A 19,693-nucleotide genomic window follows, 5' to 3' on the forward strand; every position below is an offset into this window, starting at 1 on the left:
ATGGTTTATTTACAATGATTCATGACCTGAGCCCTCCCTGTGTCTCCAGCCTTTCTCCTAAGCCCTGCAAGCTCATCCTGTTAGATCTGTTACAGTTTGTTAATGTTCCAGAGTGACCCTGACCTTCAAGGCCGTATCAAATGCATCTGTTTCCAACACTCCACCGTCTCACAAGCTAACTAGGACTTATCCTTTGGAACTCAGCCATCATAGTCTATAGCAATTGTATGTGTGTAGGGCTTCCCATATGGGGCCAATGCATGTGTCGGGGTTGAGGGTGAATCTCCCTGCCGCTTGCTTCCATGGCCCAGTAATCTCTTTTTTTAGGCATTGGTAAGAGTACTTATCGGAATTAAACAGAATATGACTTAAATGGAGAGAACTGGCTTGTACAGAACATAACACAGAGGACCAACAAAGTCATGAGAGGTGCTGAAGGCCACAATGCTCCTGGCAAGGCCAAAGAGAAGACAAGAAGTGGAGTGGCCAGAAGACCACCAAGTCTTCCCAACCTGTGTTAAGGGATCCTGCTTATTTCATGGGGAACAGAGACTTTTCCTATTCAAGGCTTTGCACAGGCCTGGGGAACCTAACACACTGTGGAAGCCCCAGAACGTGTAGGGTCGGTGTCAGAGTTCAACAAATGCCCCATGGAGCGAAAGGAGGTGAATTTCAAATGCCAGCAGAAAAACTCTCACAGGGGCAGGATTTTTATTTTTTTTAAGATTTTATTTCTTCATGAGAGACACACACACACACACACAGAAAGAGGGGCAGAGAGAGAAGCCGGCCCGTGCAGGGAGCCTGGTGCGGGACTCCATCCCGGGTCTCCAGGATCGCGCCCTGGGCCAAAGGCAGGCGCTCAACCGCTGAGCCCCCCGGGCGTCCCGGGCGGGGGATGTTTTAAGGATGCCCTCGCTTTAACCCAGCGAGCCTTCTCCACGAGTGCAAGCAGGCACGCACTGGCCGAGTAGCCTCCGTGAGTCTAAGGGCTTCAAAATGGGGAAACTGAGGCCGGGAGGTCGTGCCAGACGAGGAGACGGCGGCCAGCGGCGGCCTCAGGTTCCGAGGGCGGGTGGGCGCCCAGCGGGTCGGGGAGCCCCCGGCAGCGCGCGGGTCACGCCCGGGCGTCCGCGCCTCCTCCCCAGCGCCGCCCGGGCCGCGACCCCGCACTGCACCGCCCGCCGAGCGCAGGGGGCGGCGCCGCTCGCGCTTCCTCGCCCCGGGGCGGCCGCGTCTGGTCTCGCGAGGCTCCGCCGCCCTCCGAGGCCGCCTTCCCGCCGCGGCCGAGCCTCGCCCCGCCTGCCTCCCCGCTCCCGCCGCGCTGCGGGTGCTGCGGCCTGCGCCGTCCGCGGGGGGCGAGGTGAGCCCGGGAGAGCCCGGCCGCGGGGGGCGCGGGGTGAGCCCGGGAGAGCCCGGCCGCGGGGGTCCGGGGTCCGGGGGCGCAGTGTGCAGCCGGGGCGCCCCGGGGGTCGGGGAGCCTGGAGCCAGGGTCTGTTCCAAGCGTCTAGCCCACGGGGACTCGTTTTTTTTTTTTTTTAAGATTTTATTTCTTTATTCATGATAGACATAGGGGGAGAGAGAGGCAGAGACACAGGCCGAGGGAGAAGCAGGCTCCATGCAGGGAGCCCGATGTGGGACTCGATCCCGGGTCTCCAGGATCACGCCCCGAGCTGAAGGCGGCGCTAACCGCTGCGCCACCAGGGCTGACCCCCACCGTGACTCGTGACATTTATAGGCTCCGCTGCCCTGTGCTTCTACCGCGCTCTGCAGGTGAGGACACCGGCCTGGAAAGTGGAGGGCTCACGGCCGCTGGCAGGAGGAGACCCCCCTCCCCTGGCACCAGTGCTCCCCTCCACCTGGCTGCGCCTGAATTTGGGAGACCCGCCCCGCCCCGCCCCGCCCCCGTAGTCCTGCCCTTAGTCCTTACACACCATCCGCGCCAGATCACCGGGCAATCTCCTGCCCTTTAGCCCTGTTGACATCATCACCGCAAAGCCCCTGGGCCTCCAGGCTCTTTCTGCTTTGAGTCAGAAAATTTTAACCTGTTTTTTATTATTATTATTTTTTTGTTTTAAATGAGGTCAGCAAGAATGGAAAAGGAACGATGATGATCCCTTAGGCTGCAGAATGAAAAACCCCGTAAATGTAAAACTAGCGAAAGCAGCTATAAGGTTACATTCATATAAAAGTAGCAAGGGTAGTCCCCTGGCCCTGAATAGATGGTTAGCAGAACTGAGTTGTTGAAGCCATTGCACACATGGCTACGACTGGTAAGGGACACAGGAAAGGGTGACTAAACATAAAGGAAGGGGTCTATGGAGAATGGGAAGGGCCTCATGACTCCCCATTCAGTTTTGCTACTGTGAAAAGCCCTTCCTTTCTGAATGCTTAATTCAGTCCCTGAATGCTTCTGTGTTTTTTGCAGATGTTCACTCTGCCTCAGGAAGAATCCAGGGCACCTGCCACTGGTCTGGGCTCAGCCTCCACACGGGACAGTAATTATGGGGATGGTCTGGAAAGAGAACGCTCCAGAAAACCAGACCAGAAGCTGCCAGAGTTCTGTGCGGTGGGCAATCCCGCTGCCATGTTTTCCTCTAACAGCTCCTACCTGTCCTCTAGAGGAGGCATCATTAAATGGTTCTGGGACTCAGCGGAGGAGGGCTACAGAACCTACCACATGGACGAGTATGATGAGGATAAGAACCCCAGTGTGAGTGAGACCCCCAGCTCCACTGGAACCCAAGGGGAGACTGTAGGGTGGGATGCCCTACCTTGACCAAGAGGGTAGCACCTAGCCTGTTCTAGATGCTGGGGTTACAGCTATGAGCAAAAAAAAAAAAAAAAAAAAAAGCAAAGTTCCTGTGCTCATGGATGGGATTTTTGTTTTAGTGGAGGAGGCAGATGGAGAACAGGCAAAAAAAAAAAAAAATAAATCCCTGTAATATGTGGTGCTAAGTGCTATAGCCACTTATAAAGCCAGGTAAAGAGGATAGAGAACGGTAGGGTAGTCTGAGGATATTGCTGTTTTATGTAAGGTGGTCACAGAGGGCCACTTCCCTAAGGTGACAGTTCAAGTGGAGATGGGAAGAATATGAAGGATCGTATTAGTTATTTGTTGCTGTGTAACATATTAACTTAGATTTCAGCAGCTGAAAGGAAACATTTCATAATTTCTGGGGTTCAGGATCTGGGCAGGTGCCTCAGGCTCAGAATCTTCTATGAACTTGCAGTGAGGCCAGGGTCATGGTTTCATCTTAGGCTTGACTTGGTTGAGGGGCAGGAGAGAAGATAGCTTCCAGGCTCATTCACGTGGTTGTTGGCAGGCCCGGTCCTTTGCCACACAGGAATCTCCATGGGACTGGCTCACGCATGACATGGCAGCTGGGTTCCCCCAGGGCAGGTGATCCAAGAGAGAATGAGACACCATGAGTACCCAGGATAGAAGCTGTAGACCTCATAACCTGTTCTTACAAGATGTCACATCTGCCCCTCCTGAGAAGCGGGTCACAAGGTTCTGCCCACAGTCTCAGAGAAGGGATTACACAAGGGTGTGGATACCAAGAGGTGGGGATTGCTCCCTGGGAGCCATCTGAGGGGCTGCTTGTCAAGGTGAGCCCTGCAGAGACCTGGGGGAAAATGTTCCAGGCAGAGGAAAGAGTGGGTTCTAAGGCCCCAGGGTGGATCTGTGCTTGATGAGTTCAAGGGACAGCCCAGGGGCCAGTGTGGCTGGAATGTAGTGGCGACTGGCAGGAGATGAGGTCAGAAGGATCAGGGGTGGGGGGGTGGGGGGGTGGAGACCCCGTGGGGCTTCATGGAATGCCAACAGGCTTCTGAGTTTGGACAGAGCAAGATAAAAGGTGTTGGGAGGAGGAGGAGTATGATCTAATTTTGGTTTTCAGAAGATGCCTTGGGGGGTGGCTACCGTGTAGAGGGTAGGGTGAGTGCAGGCAAGCAAGGGAAGAGGGCAGCCTTTGCAAGAACAGAGATGAGATACTCCACTGGGGAGCTCCACTGGTGGCTCCATTGGGGTCTTAGCCATGGAGGGTGATAAGGGACTGGGCTGTCCACCTGTTTTGAAGGTGGAAGTGGCAGGATTTGTGGACAGATTAATGGTAAGCAGAGGCGCCTACTGGTTTGTTTCTCAGGGGTCAGCAGTTCTAGTGCATGAGCCTCCCTGGGGACTCTGCGGGACAGCTTGAGGTGGGCCTTTCCCCCTCCAGGTCCTGGGAGACACTGCCTCGTGGGTGGGATCAAAGTATTGTGTGGTTGCCCGGGGTCTCCCATGGGAGCCCTTCTTGGCTGACAGGTATCCCTGTTTCTGTTCTACTGCAGAAGGTACCGCAGCACTGCTTTACTTTGTACATTCTCTTGTACTGTAAACATGTATCTTCTTGCAAGATACAGTGGTGTCTCAGGCATGCATCCAGCCTTCAGGGATCTGATCATCCAGTGGGGGAGATAAAGCATGTACATTGGTCCCTGTGACCTGGAAGCAGAGACTAAGTGGGGTGCTCTAAAGGGCAACAGATCAAGAGCTTTGGGTTCCAGAAGAAGAAAAGATATACCTTTCTAGGCCGGGTTCTGGGGAGGCTTCCTGGAGGAGATGGCATTAATAGAGCTTTAGAAATGTGAAGATGGGACCAGGGAGCTGAGTGGAGGTGGGACAAGGAAGGGTGTTTGGAGGGGCAGGATTACTCCCTCTTTGCTTTCCTGACTCAGTGTGCTCCTCGGGCCATCCTTTGGGACCCCTGGGCTGTGCTCACCCTGCCTCCGTCTCTCTGTCTCCAGGGCATCATTAACTTGGGCACCAGTGAGAATAAACTCTGCTTTGACCTGTTATCCAGACGGGTAAGTCCTAGTGGCATCAGCAGCTCCCAGGGACTGTCTTTTCTTGGATTTCCCTGGAACACTTCCCTGATAAGAGCCTGCTGCTTGCCTCAGCAGTCCTGGCCTGAGCCAGGAGACCCAGGTTCCAGGTCCGTCTCAGGGACAACCTCTGTGATCTTGGGTGAGTCACTTCCCTATTTGGATCCTGCTTCTTTTTATTTTTTTATTTTTTTTATTTTTTTTATTTATGATAGTCACCCAGAGAGAGAGAGAGAGAGGCAGAGACACAGGCAGAGGGAGAAGCAGGCTCCATGCAGCGAGCCTGACGTGGGATTCGACCCCGGGTCTCCAGGATCGTGCCCTGGGCCAAAGGCAGGCGCCAAACCACTGCGCCACCCAGGGATCCCTGGATCCTGCTTCTTCACCTCTTCCCCACACTCAGTCCCTCCCGCTGCTGGCTGGGTCCTGCTCTCATGGGGTGGGGGTGGGATAGGGAGCATTCAGTGGGGTGTGATCAGTATTTAACAACTGGCTCTGGGGTAGGGAGGACTCTGATTTGTCGCTTTTGCCAATTCCCATAGTGTAAATACCTCCACTGTGGCTGATTTCAAGCCACGGGTATGACCTCTCTGCACACAAAGTTGGGAAAAAAGGGGTTGTGGCACCCATTATGTAGTATCCCCACCATCTAGACACAAAGATGGAAATAACCTCAAGAGCACATGTAGGAATGTAGTGACATAATCAGAAGTAGTGATGTTTTAGTTATTACCTTCGTTTATTACTGGTGTTTTTTAATGCAGTGTACTTATTTGTACATTTATACAGTTTAATTAAAAAAATTTTTTTTAGGGATCCCTGGGTGGCGCAGCGGTTTGGCGCCTGCCTTTGGCCCAGGGCGCGATCCTGGAGACCCGGGATCGAATCCCACATTGGACTCCCGGTGCATGGAGCCTGCCTATGTCTCTGCCTCTCTCTCTCTATCATAAATAAATAAAAATTAAAAAAAAAAATTTTTTTTAGCATAGCCTGTAAAATTCCTGGAAACTTACTAAGTAGATTTCTTGAGCTGGTGTGAGCCATCTCTAGCAAACCACTAAATATGCCTGATAAATGTGTTTTCCAAGGCCACGGACTCAGAGTCTGGGCTTGTGGTGGGAGTGACGGCTGACCCAAAGGAACTTATTTCCAAGGGAGACAAATCTAAGACCTAAGGGGAGAGACATATAGGGAGGGGGCTCAAAAGGCATGGTCTACCTACCAGTTCCCTGCTGCACTGACCCACAGAAGTAAAATGTGAGCCACATATATAATTTAAAATATCCTGTTAGATAAGTAAAAAGAAACTGGTAAATTCATCTGAGGAATATATTTTATTTAGCCTAATATATCCAAAATAGGACCATTTCAACATGTAATCAATGTAAAAAATTGGCATATTTTACGTAGTTTTCATATCAAGTCTTTAAAATCCGGTGAGTTGGCTCAGTTCAGGCAAGCCACACTCCAAGTGCTCAGCAGACACGCATGGCTAGTGGCCTTCGACTAGACAGGGCAGCTCTATGGGCAGAAGGGGAGAGGGAGAAGGCTGGAGTTGTGTCCAAGTGGCTGATTGCCTTTCTTCCTTTGGTTCCCTTCTCAAGACTTCTGGCTTTCCTTGGCACTGTGTGTGCGATGCTCTGGGAGTTACCCAGCATCAGGTCAGGGTGGGGATGGTGTCGAAACAGCCGCATTTTTTAAAGATTTTATTTATTTATTCATGAGAGAGAGAGAGAGAGAGAGAGAGGCAGAGACACAGGCAGAGGAGAAGGAGTTCTCCATTCTGGGGACCCGATGTGGGACTTGATCCTGGGTTTCCAAGATCACGCCTTGGGCTGAAGGCAGTGCTAAACTGCTGAGCCACCCAGGCTGCTGCAACAGTTGCATTAAAAAAAAAAAATTAAAAATATTTTATTTATTTATTCATGAGAGAGAGAGAGAGAAAGAGAGGCAGAGACACAGGCAGAGGGAGAAGGAGTTCTCCATGCTGGGGACCCGATGTGGGACTTGATCCTGGGTTTCCAAGATCACGCCTTGGGCTGAAGGCGGTGCTAAACTGCTGAGCCACCCAGGCTGCTGAAACAGTTGCATTAAAAAAAAATTAAAAATATTTTATTTATTTATTCATGAGAGAGAGAGAAAGAGAGGCAGAGACACAGGCAGAGGGAGAAGGAGTCCTCCATGCTTGCTGGGGACCCGATGTGGGACTTGATCCTGGGTCTCCAAGATCACACCCTGAGCTGAAGGCTGATGCTCAACCACTGAGCCACCCAGGCATCCCAAAATGGCCACATTTTCCAAAGCATAGGGTTGAACTGAGCCAGGAACACAATGGCCTGAATCCCTCCAGAAGTTGGAGCCAACACTGAGGGGATGGCACCCAATGCTAGGACCCCTTGTGTCACCCCAACGAGAAGCCGAGTAGCATGGTCTATCACTGCCTCTACAAATCCACCCCTCTGGGTTTTTATTTTTATTTTTTTTTTTTAATTTTTATTTATTTATGATAGTCACACACACACAGAGAGAGAGAGAGAGAGAGAGAGAGAGAGAGGCAGAGACACAGGCAGAGGGAGAAGCAGGCTCCATGCACCGGGAACCTGATGTGGGATTCGATCCCGGGTCTCCAGGATCGCGCCCTGGGCCAAAGGCAGGCACCAAACCGCTGCGCCACCCAGGGATCCCCCCTCTGGGTTTTTAATTTTTTAAATATATATGTTTGTATATTCATTCATTCATTCATTCATTCATTCATTCATTCATGCAAGCACAAACATATGAGCAAGGGAAGGGGCAGAGGGAGAGGGAGAGAGAGAATCCCAAGCAGACTCTCCCAAGCAGCCCCACAAGGAGCTCAGTCAGGTGCTCGATCTCATGACCCTGAGATCATGACCAGAGCAGAAATCGAGAGTCAGATACTCAGCCCCACTCTTCCCTCTGTCCCTAGCTGAGTCAGAGTGACATGCTGCGGGTGGAGCCATCATTGCTGCAGTACCCTGACTGGAGGGGACATCTGTTGTAAGTAGTTGCCATGGGCCAGTGGTTCTCAGCCCAGGGTGGTTTTGCTCCCCAGGGGACATAGGGCACCTGGGAACACTTATGGTTATCGTAACTGGGAAGGAGGTATTATTGGCATTTCCTGGGTAGAGGCCGGTGATGCTGCAAAACCTCCTACGATGCCCAGGAAAGCCCCCACAACAAATAATGACCCTGCCCCAGATGTGAATATGGCAGGTAGAGAAAGCCTGCTTGAGGCTGAGGGCCTGTCCTGGAGACCTGGCAGTCGTGGGGTCTCCTGGAGCATCTGCAGGGAGAGAGCGTGTGGTCGTCTCACCCAGCTCAGGAGCTCCCTAGCTTGGTTTCTTGGGTCTTAGGCATGTGGGGGGCCTTCGGGCATGGAGCCCTTGTCGCCATGCTCTCAGTGGCTTTAGATGAACCAGAATCAGTGTTGTGGGATGGGATGCCGGCTAGGGCATTTCCTCCTGGTAAGAGCGACATGGTAAATAATGCTAATTGGGGTTTGTACTGACTGAGCACTTGCTAGGGGCAGCTGCTGTCCTAAAGGGCAGTGAGTGGCCAAGCAGGACTTGATTCCAAAGCGCATGTTCCTGCAGTAATTAGGATGGTAGGCCCTGGAGACAGCCCGCTGGCTTGGGAGTGAACTGTGCCACTGAGCAGCAAGTGACTGATTTCCCTCGAGCCTGTTTCTCTGTGAAATGGGAATGACAATAATAATAGCATCGTACGATTGTTGGGAAGATTGAAGGAGTAAAGTTCCCTGAGTAACTCCTAACTCCTGCATAATGTAAATGCTCAATGACACTTAGCAACAGTGACTCTGACGATAGTTATTGTTATGATAGCATTGTTATTAGTTAGAGCTACATGTGGATGGAGTGTTATTTTTGGTATCCTGGAGGCCTGCGGATTAGGTGGTGGGTCCTGTCCTAGAACTACAGAGAATGCAAGTCTGCATGCGTGTAGGTAGTGGTGAGGTGGGGGGCTGGTGGGCCTGAGATGCGGAGGCCACACTGACCCCGCTGCCCTCGTGGGAAGCCAGAGAAGGATAATGGATCTGGGTGAGGATTGACCAGAGGAGCTTTGGGATGGGCTGTGGGTCGGGGATGACGAGCACTGCCCATCTCTGTCTGATCTCTAGTCTCCGGGAGGAAGTGGCCAGATTCCTGTCTTTCTACTGCAAGAGCCCTGCACCCCTTAAACCAGAGAACGTGAGTAGCCCCCTGCTCTGCTCTCCCCTGCTCCTCTGCCCACCTCCCCCAACTTTTGACAGTGGGTAGGGGTAGCATGGGCTTGGGATCTGCCTTTCACTCAGTTTTGACTTGATTCCAGGTGGAATTAGGAATACCTCCTCCCTTTTTCTTCCTCATCCTAGATATTTAGGGGATATAATTTGGATACAGTTTCTGTTCCAGTTTGTTCTATGGTCCCTCATTGCCTCCACATCTTGAGGCAAGACACTTGGAGTGGCCAGCCCCCTCTCCCTTGCTCTGTTGACCTAGAGCACAGTCCAAAGAATAAATCACAGATGCACTGGGCTGTTAGGCAGGAGAGGCCTTCAGCTTCTCCTGGTGGCTTTGCCATGACAGAGCCACAGAGGGCACCAAGATGGGACCTGTTCCCCTACCCTCACAACCGCTAGCCCGGATGCAGCTGGAGATCCTTGTTCCTCCTGGACAGATACTCATCTTTGTCACACGGATGTGTCACCCTTAGGTGGTTGTTCTGAATGGCTGTGCCTCCCTCTTCTCTGCTCTGGCCACAGTGCTGTGTGAGGTGGGGGGTAAGTGACCCACGGCCTGCTCTGCACGGGGCGCTGCCCTATGCCTGCAGTGTCCACAGTTGCCTGTCTTTTGCGATGCTTTCGGCCATAATAGACTACTAGACTGCAGGGGGCTTAATCAGGGCTTGACTCGGATATTGGCAGTTTCTGAGGAGGTCAACATGATGCCTTCTCTCTGTGATGAACTTGGTTTTTCCTTTCATGTGATGGCCTGCGTGTCCTTTCATGACAGTGGGTCTAAAGTAGGGAGAAAGGGTAAGGTTGTGTCCTGCCTGTGTCTTTTTTTTATTGGCAGGGGGCAGGAGAGATACTCTTCCCCCCAAAAAGTCCCAGCAGAGCCCACCTTATGTCTTATTGGCCAGAACTGACTCACAAACCCATTCCCCAAGCAGTCCCTGGCAAACAGGATAAGAACCACAATTGACTGAAACCAAAAGTGGTTCATCCCCAAGGGCCAGGGATAGGCCACCTTCCTCAGACTTACTGCAGGTCATATCCGGGAAATCTGGTGCTCTCTTAGCCAGAATACTGGAATGGCTGTTGGGTAGGCAGCCAGCAGCGTCTGCTACAGGAGCCATAGTTGGCCAGAGAGCGGGTCATGGCCAGGGGTTATTGTCGCCAGAATAGAGGCCCACTCACTCCAGCTTCACTGACGGTGATTACATGGGTAGAGTTTACTGACCACGTGCTATGTTACAGGCACTGGCCTAGGACTTTACACATAGACTCATTTAATCCTCACTTCTCCCCTCTGAGCCAGGCTCTGTGCCTTCCCCGTTCCACAGAGGAGGACACAGGGCACAGGGAGTTAAGTAACTTGTCAAATTCATATAGTGAGAGAGCAGAACCAGGATTTGAACCACAAGATGAAGATTCATCACAAGGACAGGCTAGGCAATTCCTCCCCATTTGAGAACCGTCAAGAGTGGGATCAGTGTCACCCTCTCCACCTCTCACAGGGGTGTGCAGTCCCTCCTCCTCCCCTTTGTACATGCGAGCCTCTCTTTGGACCTTCCTCGCCTCCCACGTGGCCCAGGGTAGCTGCCCCAGCTCCATCTGCTCAGATGCACCTCCTCATCTCATGAGTGTCTCTGCTTCCCGGAGTGACGTCATGGGAGAGAGCACGTGCTGGGTGTCTGGCCGCCAGCGGATCAGCTCCCTTGGGTCCCTGGTTTACATCTGGTCCACTCCTTGTGGCTGGGGTAGGGCACATGTAGGACAGAGGCTGCCCCTCCCAGAGCTGTGAGTGGGGCAGATAGGAAGGGAGGGCAGCCTGACCATGCATCCTCTTCAGAACTGGAGGAATGCCCGCCTCCGCAATAGGGTAGACCTTGGAGGTCATTATCAGCACCCCCATCCATGGCGAGAGTCTTCTGCATGACATCCCCCTCCCACCCCTGCCAGATGGCTCAGCCTTGTGTTTGCGTGTCCCCTGTACAGGGAGGGTCCACTCCTCCTGAACAAACTTGATCTTTGGGCAGCTCTGTATGTTGTCACGTTTGTTGAAGCTGCCCGGATCCCCCAGCAACTTCAACTCACTGGATCCCAGTCTGTGCTTGGAGGGGCTCAGCAGGTGGAGAGCTTCAGTGGGATCCTCTGAGGCTTGGTGTCCTCCTTGGTAAAGTTAGGGTGAGAATAGTACTGATGTCATAGAGTGATTGTGAGGATCGAATGAGATAACACACAAATACACGTTTAGCCCAGTTCCCAGCATGTAGTAAGTGTTCAGTAAACGTTAGCTACTGATGATCAGAAAAGGGACTGATCTCAGGGAATCCAAATGTTAGAAAGAGCTTGGGAGTTGAAAGATGGAGTGTACCCCCAATGCTCTCCCAAAGGCATGGAAAGCTGGGAGGGACGTGGAGCCTGTGGATGGGGGACTGGGTGTTCTGGCCACAGGGTGACAGGCGCTGGCCCATTCCTGCCCTCAGAGGCTTTCCTGATCCCCGCCCCTTACTATGGAGCCATCACACAGCATGTCTGTCTCTATGGCAATGTCCGACTGGTCTGTGTCCATCTGGACAGTGAGGTAAGAGTTCCTGAGAACCCAGGTAAGGCCTGGGCCTTCTTCCTAGAGGTGAAGACTTTCCTGTCTCTGAATTTGAGGGGAGTCATGGGAGGAAGTCCCTGCTGAGGGCTCTGGGGTTATGGCTGGAAGGGGAGTAGAGCCTTCTGTTGCCCATGGCTGTCCATAACCTGGGTTCCCTTGGGGCTCCCCAGGTCCTGGCTCTGAGGTCTCCAGGTTTAGGGTAGAAGCCAAGGGCAGCCCCAGGGAGACTACAGCAAAATGGCGGGGTGAGGACAGGGCAAAGCAGACCTCAGCCTGTAAGTTCTTGGATCCCGTCAGAGGATCTATGGGGGCTCTTCCCCACTCTGACTGATGAGATGTCCCTGATATAATGGGGTGGAGAAGGGGGGCACTGGGAGGAGTGAACTTGTCAGAGTTTCTTCAGAGACTATTCTTAGGAGGCTAGAGATAACAGGAGAGATCCCAGAAGTTCAGGTTTGGGGGATCGGTGAATTTGGCTGCTGGTTTTTCTCCATCTTTCCCCAGGTCACTGGGCTGGACACACGTCCCTTCCAGCTCACAGTGGAGAAGCTGGAGATGGCCCTGCAAAGAGCTCATTCTGAGGTCTGGGAGTCGAATCAAACCCAGGGCTGGGAGGGATGGGTCTGAGCAGGGTGCAGACTTCCTGTGGCCGATCTCATCCTGGGAGCAAGGTTGGCCCTCCTCGACGGGGTTGGGGTTTCAGATGGTCACAGGGAACCATTCTGGGGGGCCAATCAGGAGCATACCCATGGAAGGTCTTCCCACTAGAGCAAGACTCAGACCTACGTCTACAGAGTCAACCAGGGAGCTTAACACCTCCACCCCTCTTCCACCCTATTTTGACTCAGTGGGTCAAGTGTGGGGCTTAGGGGTCTGTAGTGCATCAGTCTCCCTGGTGATTCGAGGACGTGATTCCCCTCTCACTTGGTGGGGGCCTACTGAAGAAAGACAGAGACAAGTACTACTCCCATGGCTTCTTTCCTGCCATGGTCATTAAAGTTGTAAGTGCCTACTGTGGGAATTCTAAAAGGGAAAACCCCTATCCATTACTCTACCAACAAAGACAACCTGTACTGGCGTTTGGGCATTTTTGCCTCTGGGCTTTGTTCTCTGCCTTTTTTTTTTTTTTTTTCTTTCCTGGTCCACACATTTGCACATACGTATATCTGCTGCAGATACCTAATTCTCTGCCCTTGTTTGCGTCACATTGGGTCATGAACCTGTTCCCATCACATTTCCCTGGGAGTCTGCCCAGCAATCGGCCCCATTCGGGCTCTGGCCTTCGGGAGGAGCTGAGCATTTTCTGTCCCACTGATGGTTTCAGGGTGTGAAGGTCAAAGGTCTCATCCTCATCAATCCCCACAACCCTCTGGGTGACATCTACTCCCCAGGAGAGCTGCGGGACTACCTGGAATTTGCCAAGAGGTGAGGCACCCCACAGTCACCCCTCAAAACATCCTGGCCGACCAGGATACTGATGGGGGCTTTGGGACAGGCCCTCAAAGTGAGGAGTGGAGCCAGACTTGAGTCTGGGTCTGTCTGTACAACTGTTTGGCGCTTCATGGTACCCTTCTTCTGTGGAGGTACCCAAGGCCCCTCTTCCACGGTGCTTCAAAAGCCCTGCTGACATCTGCTTTGTATGCCTGGCTTCCTGTTTGAAAAAAAAAAAAAAAAAAGGTGCAAGAAATGTGTGTCTGGAAAAAAATTTGGTAACCTTGGGCTCAACTGTGGTCCTCTTGGATTTCTGAGTCATTGCCTCCCCACCCTGGGGGACACATTCGGCCTCCAGACCAAGCCGTTTCCTCCCCACTCCCTGCCCCTCCAGGCACGAGCTGCATGTGATGGTGGATGAGGTCTACATGCTGTCCGTGTTTGAGAAGTCGGCAGCGTACTGCAGTGTCCTGAGCCTGGAAGGGTGAGCCTGCCCTGCCACAGCCGACTCTGCCAACCCCGGTCTCCTGGCCCCTTGTGGCTTGGCCCATAGGATGTGACCTGTCCTAGGGCAGTTCTTCCATCCAGCTGGTCCCACTGTCCTCAGATCCTCTAAGGAGAAGATGGGATGGCTGGGCTACATCAGGGATTTTCATATTGTTCTGTGGCCTCTCTGAGAGCTCCAAGGAGGGGCCAGGCCATAGGATTCCTAGGGGTGGTGGTGGGGAGAGGGCTGCAAGGGTGGGAACTGGTCTCCGTTGCTGTTCCCCTTATCTGCAGAGTAGCTTCAGCCCCATGGATGCATGCATCCATCCATCCATTCATCCACTCACTCACTAATTCATTCAGCAAATCCGTCTGTAGCCCCAGGCATGTGCCAAGCACTTCTAGCTATTTGGGCTTTTTCATTAGATTTAGTCCAAGCCAAGAATCTTGGTTGAAACAGCTTTGGAAACTCTTGGACCAGATCATCTGTAAAGTCTGTAAATGTGACATTGAGCAAATCTAACAGTTCTTGGTATTTGTTCAGAACTTTGGACCCTGTGAAATCCTTTCCATTGGTTCTCTCAGCTGGTTTTCACGAGGCTCTGCCAAGTGGATGGTTGTTACTCCTGTTTGTTTATGGATTAGGAAAGTGAGACACAGAGAAATAGCAACTTGTCATCTACTCTGTGCCAGCCACTGTGGTAGGTGCTGGGAGACAACAGTGAATGAGAAAGACAGGCCCCATCTTACGTGGAACTTTTATTTCTAGCCAGAGAAAACATTTTAAAAATTTTATTTATTTATTTATTTGAGAGAGAGCAAGAGGGAGAGAGAGACAGTGAGCAGGAGGGAGAGGGAGAGAGAATCTTTTTTTTTTTTAAGATTTTATTTATTTATTCATGAGAGACACAGGCAGAGACACAGGAAGAGGGAGAAGCAGGCTCCACGTGGGGAGCCCGACGTGGGACTTGATCCTGGGACTCCAGGATCATGCCCTGGGCTGAAGGTGGCGCTAAACCGCTGAGCCACCCGGGCTGCCTGGGAGAGAGAATCTTAAGCAGACTCCATGCTGAGGGTAGAGCCCAATGTGGGGCTTGATCCCATGACTGCAAGATCATGACCTGAGGCAAAACCAAGACTTAGACACTTAACCAACTGAGCCACCTCGGTGCCCCCAGGAAAAAAACATTTTAGCAGTAGCTAAATACACAGTCATTTGATTGTGGCTGTAAGTGCTAAAAAGGGGAAGTCTGGGGAGGCATGAGGGGATCTGTTTGGGGTCCCCAGTAGGCCTGGTCTACTGGGAGGTGGTCAGAGAAAGTCTGAGGAAATGGAGCTTGAGCTGAGCTATAGATCAGGAATTGGCAAATAGTTTTGGATCAGATGGCAAATATTTTAGGCTTTATAGGCCTTTGGTCTCTCACTCAACTCTGCCTTATAGCTCAAAAGCGGCCACAGACAGGATGTATGTGAGAAAGCATGGCTGTGTTTCAGTAAAGCTTTATTTACAAAAACAGGCCTCTGGCCCGGTTTAGCGTGCAGGCTGTAGTTTGCTGATCCTTGCTCTGACGCACGTATAGGGTTTAGCAATTCAAGAGATGAAACCAGGGCTTCACACAGAACCAGAACTAGATTCATCCATCTCCTCATTTGTTCAGCCAAACACGTATGAGCCTCTGTGGATCTGTGTTGCTTCTGTTCCCACACTGTTCTCTGCAGGTTGCCTGACCCCCAGAGGACTCATGTGATGTGGGCGACCAGCAAGGTAGGTTCCTGGCTGGCCTTGGGTGTCAGGGAGGTGGGAGGGCAGAGAGGGGGGTGGAACCAGCTTCCTCTGTGGAGGGCTGGCCACTGCCTAGGGTGCCTTTCTCCTGTAGGACTTCGGGATGTCTGGGCTCCGCTTTGGCACGCTGTACACAGAAAACAGGGATGTGGCCACTGCGGTGGCTTCCCTCTGCCGATATCATGGCCTCAGTGGCTTGGTCCAGTACCAGATGGCACAGCTGCTCCAGGACCGTGGTGACTGCCTGGGCCTGGGCCCTTGAGAATGGGGGAGAGGTTGTAGTTGGTCAGGAACTGGCCAGGGATCGTGGGTGCCTCTTGCATGAGAAGACTTTAGGGTGGTGTTCGAGAGCCCCAGGACCACATCTGGGTTCTTTATGATAGTGAGAGAGAGAGAGAGAGAGAGAGAGAGAGGCAGAGAGAGAAGCAGGCTCCATGCACCGGGAGCCCGATGTGGGATTCGATCCCAGGTCTCCAGGATCGCACCCTGGGCCAAAGGCAGGCGCCAAACCGCTGCGCCACCCAGGGATCCCCACATCTGGGTTCTTAACCGGCTTGCTCACTTCCTGGCTGTGTGGCCCATTTCCTTCACCTCCCCAAACCTCAGTTAGTGTGATTTGTCAACTCAAATAGTACCTGGCATATAAGAGTCACTTACTTGGTCAACATGAACTCATTATTATCATCTGTGAGCATTTGAAAAAAGAGAGTAGATGCTACAAAGGGAACACGGTTATAATGGAAGCATCTCTGCCTATGAGGGTCTCAGATACTGAGTCTTAATAGCAAGGTTCCAGTTTGGGGTGATCCAGCAAAGGTGATCTGTAACTGGAGCTAGATATTCTCATCGCGCCATCTCATTCCAGAATCCTAGGAAGCAGATATTCCTGTATTTTCCCTGGTATTTTATAGATGAGGAAATGAGGGCTGGATACTCTAACCTGCTACAACAGCTGAAATTGAAAATAGCAGTGACACCCTCAAGTGTTGGCGAGGATGCAGAGCATCCTCAAGAGCATTTCATCTCTTGAATTGCTAAACCCTATACGTGCTAAACCCTATACATCCTGGAACTCTCGCGCTGCTCTGGGAATGTAAAGTGGCAGAGCCGCTCTGCAAAGCAACTGGCAGTTACTTGCAGAGTTATACATACACTTAGCAAATGGCCCAGCAATCCCACTCCTAGCTCTTTACCCATATGGTCACTCAAAACCAAATATTCACTATGGGAATATTTGTAGCTGCTTTGTTCACGATCACCCCAAACTGGAAGCACCCCAAAATGTCCTCCCATGGATGAATGAGGGAGCAAAGTGTGGCACGTCCACACAATGGAATACGACTCTACAGTGAGATCTAGGGCAGCACAGACTAAGCTCAAAGGCATTGTGCTGAATGAAAGAGGCCAGTCTCACAAGATGGCATGACTGTAGGATTCCTCTCGTGACATTCTGGAAAAGGCAAAGCCAGAGTGATGGAGAACAGACCCATTGTTGTGGGGGGGCAGGGGAGTGATGTGACTATAAACAGCACGAGGGTGTTCTTTGGAGCAAGGGAACTGTTTGGTGTCCTGCTTGCAGGGGGTGATGACACAGATCTGTACATGTGTTGAAACTCATCAAATGGGGGTCTCCTGGGTGGTTCAGTCAGTTAAGCATCTGACTGTTGGTTTCAGCTCAGGTCATGATCTCAGGGTTGTGAGATCAAATCCCGCATTGGGGTCCATGCTGGGTGTGGAGCCTGCTTGAGATTTTCTCTCTCCCCCTCTCTCTGCCCCTCCCCCTGCTTGCACGCTCGCTTACTCTCGAGCTTGCTCACTCACTCACTCTCAAAAAAAAAAAAAAAAAAAAGAAATGTCAAATCATTTAAAAAAACCCAAAACTTCATCAAATGAGACACTAGAGAAAGTTAATAAAAAAGATGAGGACGGGGAGGCGAAGTAGCCAAAGGCCCCACATCTTGTGAGTGGCCAGGCCAGGATCTGAACTGCAGCCTCTGTGACTCGGAAGCATCCCTGTGTGAGTGGGCCATCCTTCAGTCAGGGTCTGCACCCTGAGGGACTCCTGAGTCTGCAGGCTGGGAGCTGTGAGGCCAGGTATCTGGATTTTGGGGGCTTTTTACTGGACATTGAATATTCCCATCCTCCCCATCAACCAGCTGGAGAAAGGGTCTTGGCAGCTCGTGGCCCTTTTCTTTTTTAAAGATTTTATTTATTTATTCATGAGAGACACAGAAAGACATAGGAAGAGGGAGAAGCAGACTCCCTGTGGGGAGCCCGATGTAGGACTTGATCCCAAGGCCCCAGGATCACGACCTGAGCCAAAGGCAGATGCTCAACTATTGAGCCACCCAGGTGTCCCTCGTGGCCTTTTTCTTGTTACCATTTAGACTCATGGGACAGAGTGGAGGATTGATGAGAGATTTATTTTTTGGCTTCTCTTTTCACCCAAACAGACTGGATCAACCAGGTGTACTTGCCTGAGAACCATGCCCGGCTCAAGGCTGCCCACACCTATGTCACAGGGGAGCTCCGGGCCCTGGGGATCCCCTTCCTGAGCGGTGGGGCAGGCTTCTTCATCTGGGTTGACCTGAGGAAGGTAATGCAAGTGGGGCTGTAGGCCGGGAGGGAATTTAAGCCTCTCTCTCTGGCAGGGGAGGGGTAGGGGTGTCTCATCTGCAGCCTGAACCCCTTCCACCCTCCCAGTACCTGCCCGAGGCCACCTTTAAGGAGGAAATGCTGCTTTGGCGCTGCTTTTTGGACAACAAGGTGCTGCTGTCCTGTGGCAAAACCTTCGAGTGTAAAGAGCCTGGTTGGTTCCGCTTGGTCTTCTCAGACAAGGCCCACCGCCTCTGCCTGGGTGAGTGACCTCACCTCCTCACCATGCCCTTCATTCTGTCCTCCCTCTTCTCGTCTCACCTGTGGCTCTAGCAGCCTCAGCTGGCTCATCCTGCCCGCCCCCCAGCCAGGGTGCTAACTTCTCCTCCCCAGGGATGCAGAGGGTCCGGCAGGTGCTTGAGGGCAAATCCCAGGCAGCAGAAGCCCGGTCTTCCCGTCAGAGCCAGGAGCCAAGGAGCCAGCACAGGTGAGCTGGTCATCGCCCAGTGACTGCAGGGCCTGGCAGCCACCGCCAATCTGAGCTACTTGGGGCTGCGAAGACTGGTGGTGGATGAGGCATTTGGCAGGAGGGTACCCGACGTGGCCTCGCCCCTGAAGAAGAACCATTTCTTGCCTCTCTCAGAGGTGGTGAGAGACTCCTCCAGCTGTGCTGTGCTCTGGCCCTTCTCCCTCTATTAAACACGACTGGGAGACACTAGAAGCTTCTGTTGTGAGTAATTTACAGAATGGAGGAGTCGTGACTGCTCCTAACCACAACTGTTAGCCCCTCTGAGGACATGGAAAGAAAACAACTGGTACCTTCTTTTGATGGCACCTTCCTTCCTCCTTCGTTGCGGAGGACAAGTCAGAGGGACAACACAGAGAAGAATGATTACTGCCCAGAAATAAACAAGAGTGATAATTTCCCAACTACCAGGAGAAAGGAGTTACTTCCTTATGTTCAGATGTTCTCCCCATGTGGGCCCACAGGACACCTGGGACCCGGGACAGGCCTCTGGGTGGACCACGGTGAACAGGACTCTGTGGTGGTGATCGGGAAGCGCTTCTCTGCCTCTGGGATGCTCTTCCTCCTTCTCTTTCCTGGCAAGGAGCTGCCTGCACGGACCATCTCACACCCAAGTGATCTGGCCATGACTGTTGGAAGGGGGGAAGATAGGGGCTGGACCTCAAACCAAGGCTTGCCTTTCCACCCTAAGTATATAGAGGGCCATTCATGCCATCCTCAGGGTGCTTTAGTTCAGAGCCCAAATGAGCTTTCTGAACTGACCTGAAAGCTGTGTGCTAAGGCCCCTTCTCTGGTGTCTCCACTGCCATGTAGAAAAGCTTTCTCTTTCTTTGTTTCTGTTTTAACAGAGTGTCAGTGTATGTATTCTGTAAACCATAACATTTGATAAAAGATTTGCTTTCCTCTACATTTCTGCCTTTCATTCGTTCATTCCTTCTCCTTGTCTTTTCTTGAATACCTTCTATGTGCCAGACACTGTGCTGGTAATTGATGTGCATTATTTCTAACTTTGACAATTCCTGGGAGGCTGATGTTATTATTTCCCATTAGAGGGCAGCCTGGGGTGGCTCAACGGTTTAGCGGCGCCTTCGGCCCAGGGTGTGATCCTGGGGACCTGGGATCGAGTCCCACGTTGGGCTCCCTGTGTGGAGC

The 19,693-nt window shown here is 52.1% G+C and overlaps 1 protein-coding gene across 2 annotated transcripts; it reads left to right on the forward strand.

Moving 5' to 3' along the window:
• Positions 1-1,261: 1,261 nt before the first annotated feature.
• Positions 1,262-19,448, forward strand: ACCS (1-aminocyclopropane-1-carboxylate synthase homolog (inactive)). 2 transcript variants are annotated; one of them, XM_072790509.1, is made up of 16 exons: positions 1,268-1,363; positions 1,568-1,773; positions 2,429-2,713; positions 4,792-4,851; positions 7,817-7,887; positions 9,029-9,098; positions 9,604-9,670; positions 11,602-11,699; positions 12,225-12,302; positions 13,045-13,145; positions 13,546-13,635; positions 15,357-15,402; positions 15,515-15,656; positions 17,874-18,016; positions 18,124-18,277; positions 18,409-19,448. In XM_072790509.1, exons 3-16 carry the CDS (start codon positions 2,429-2,431, stop codon positions 18,504-18,506), a joined length of 1,503 nt encoding a protein of 500 aa, XP_072646610.1. In that variant the 5' UTR covers positions 1,268-1,363; positions 1,568-1,773; the 3' UTR covers positions 18,507-19,448. The 2 variants fall into 2 exon arrangements, with proteins under 2 accessions (XP_072646609.1, XP_072646610.1); XM_072790508.1 differs by lacking the exon at positions 1,568-1,773 and having other exon boundaries at positions 1,262-1,363.
• The last annotated feature ends 245 nt before the right edge of the window (positions 19,449-19,693 follow it).

This window comes from Canis lupus, chromosome 21, assembly GCF_048164855.1.
Source record: "Canis lupus baileyi chromosome 21, mCanLup2.hap1, whole genome shotgun sequence".
Taxonomy (NCBI): domain Eukaryota; kingdom Metazoa; phylum Chordata; class Mammalia; order Carnivora; family Canidae; genus Canis; species Canis lupus.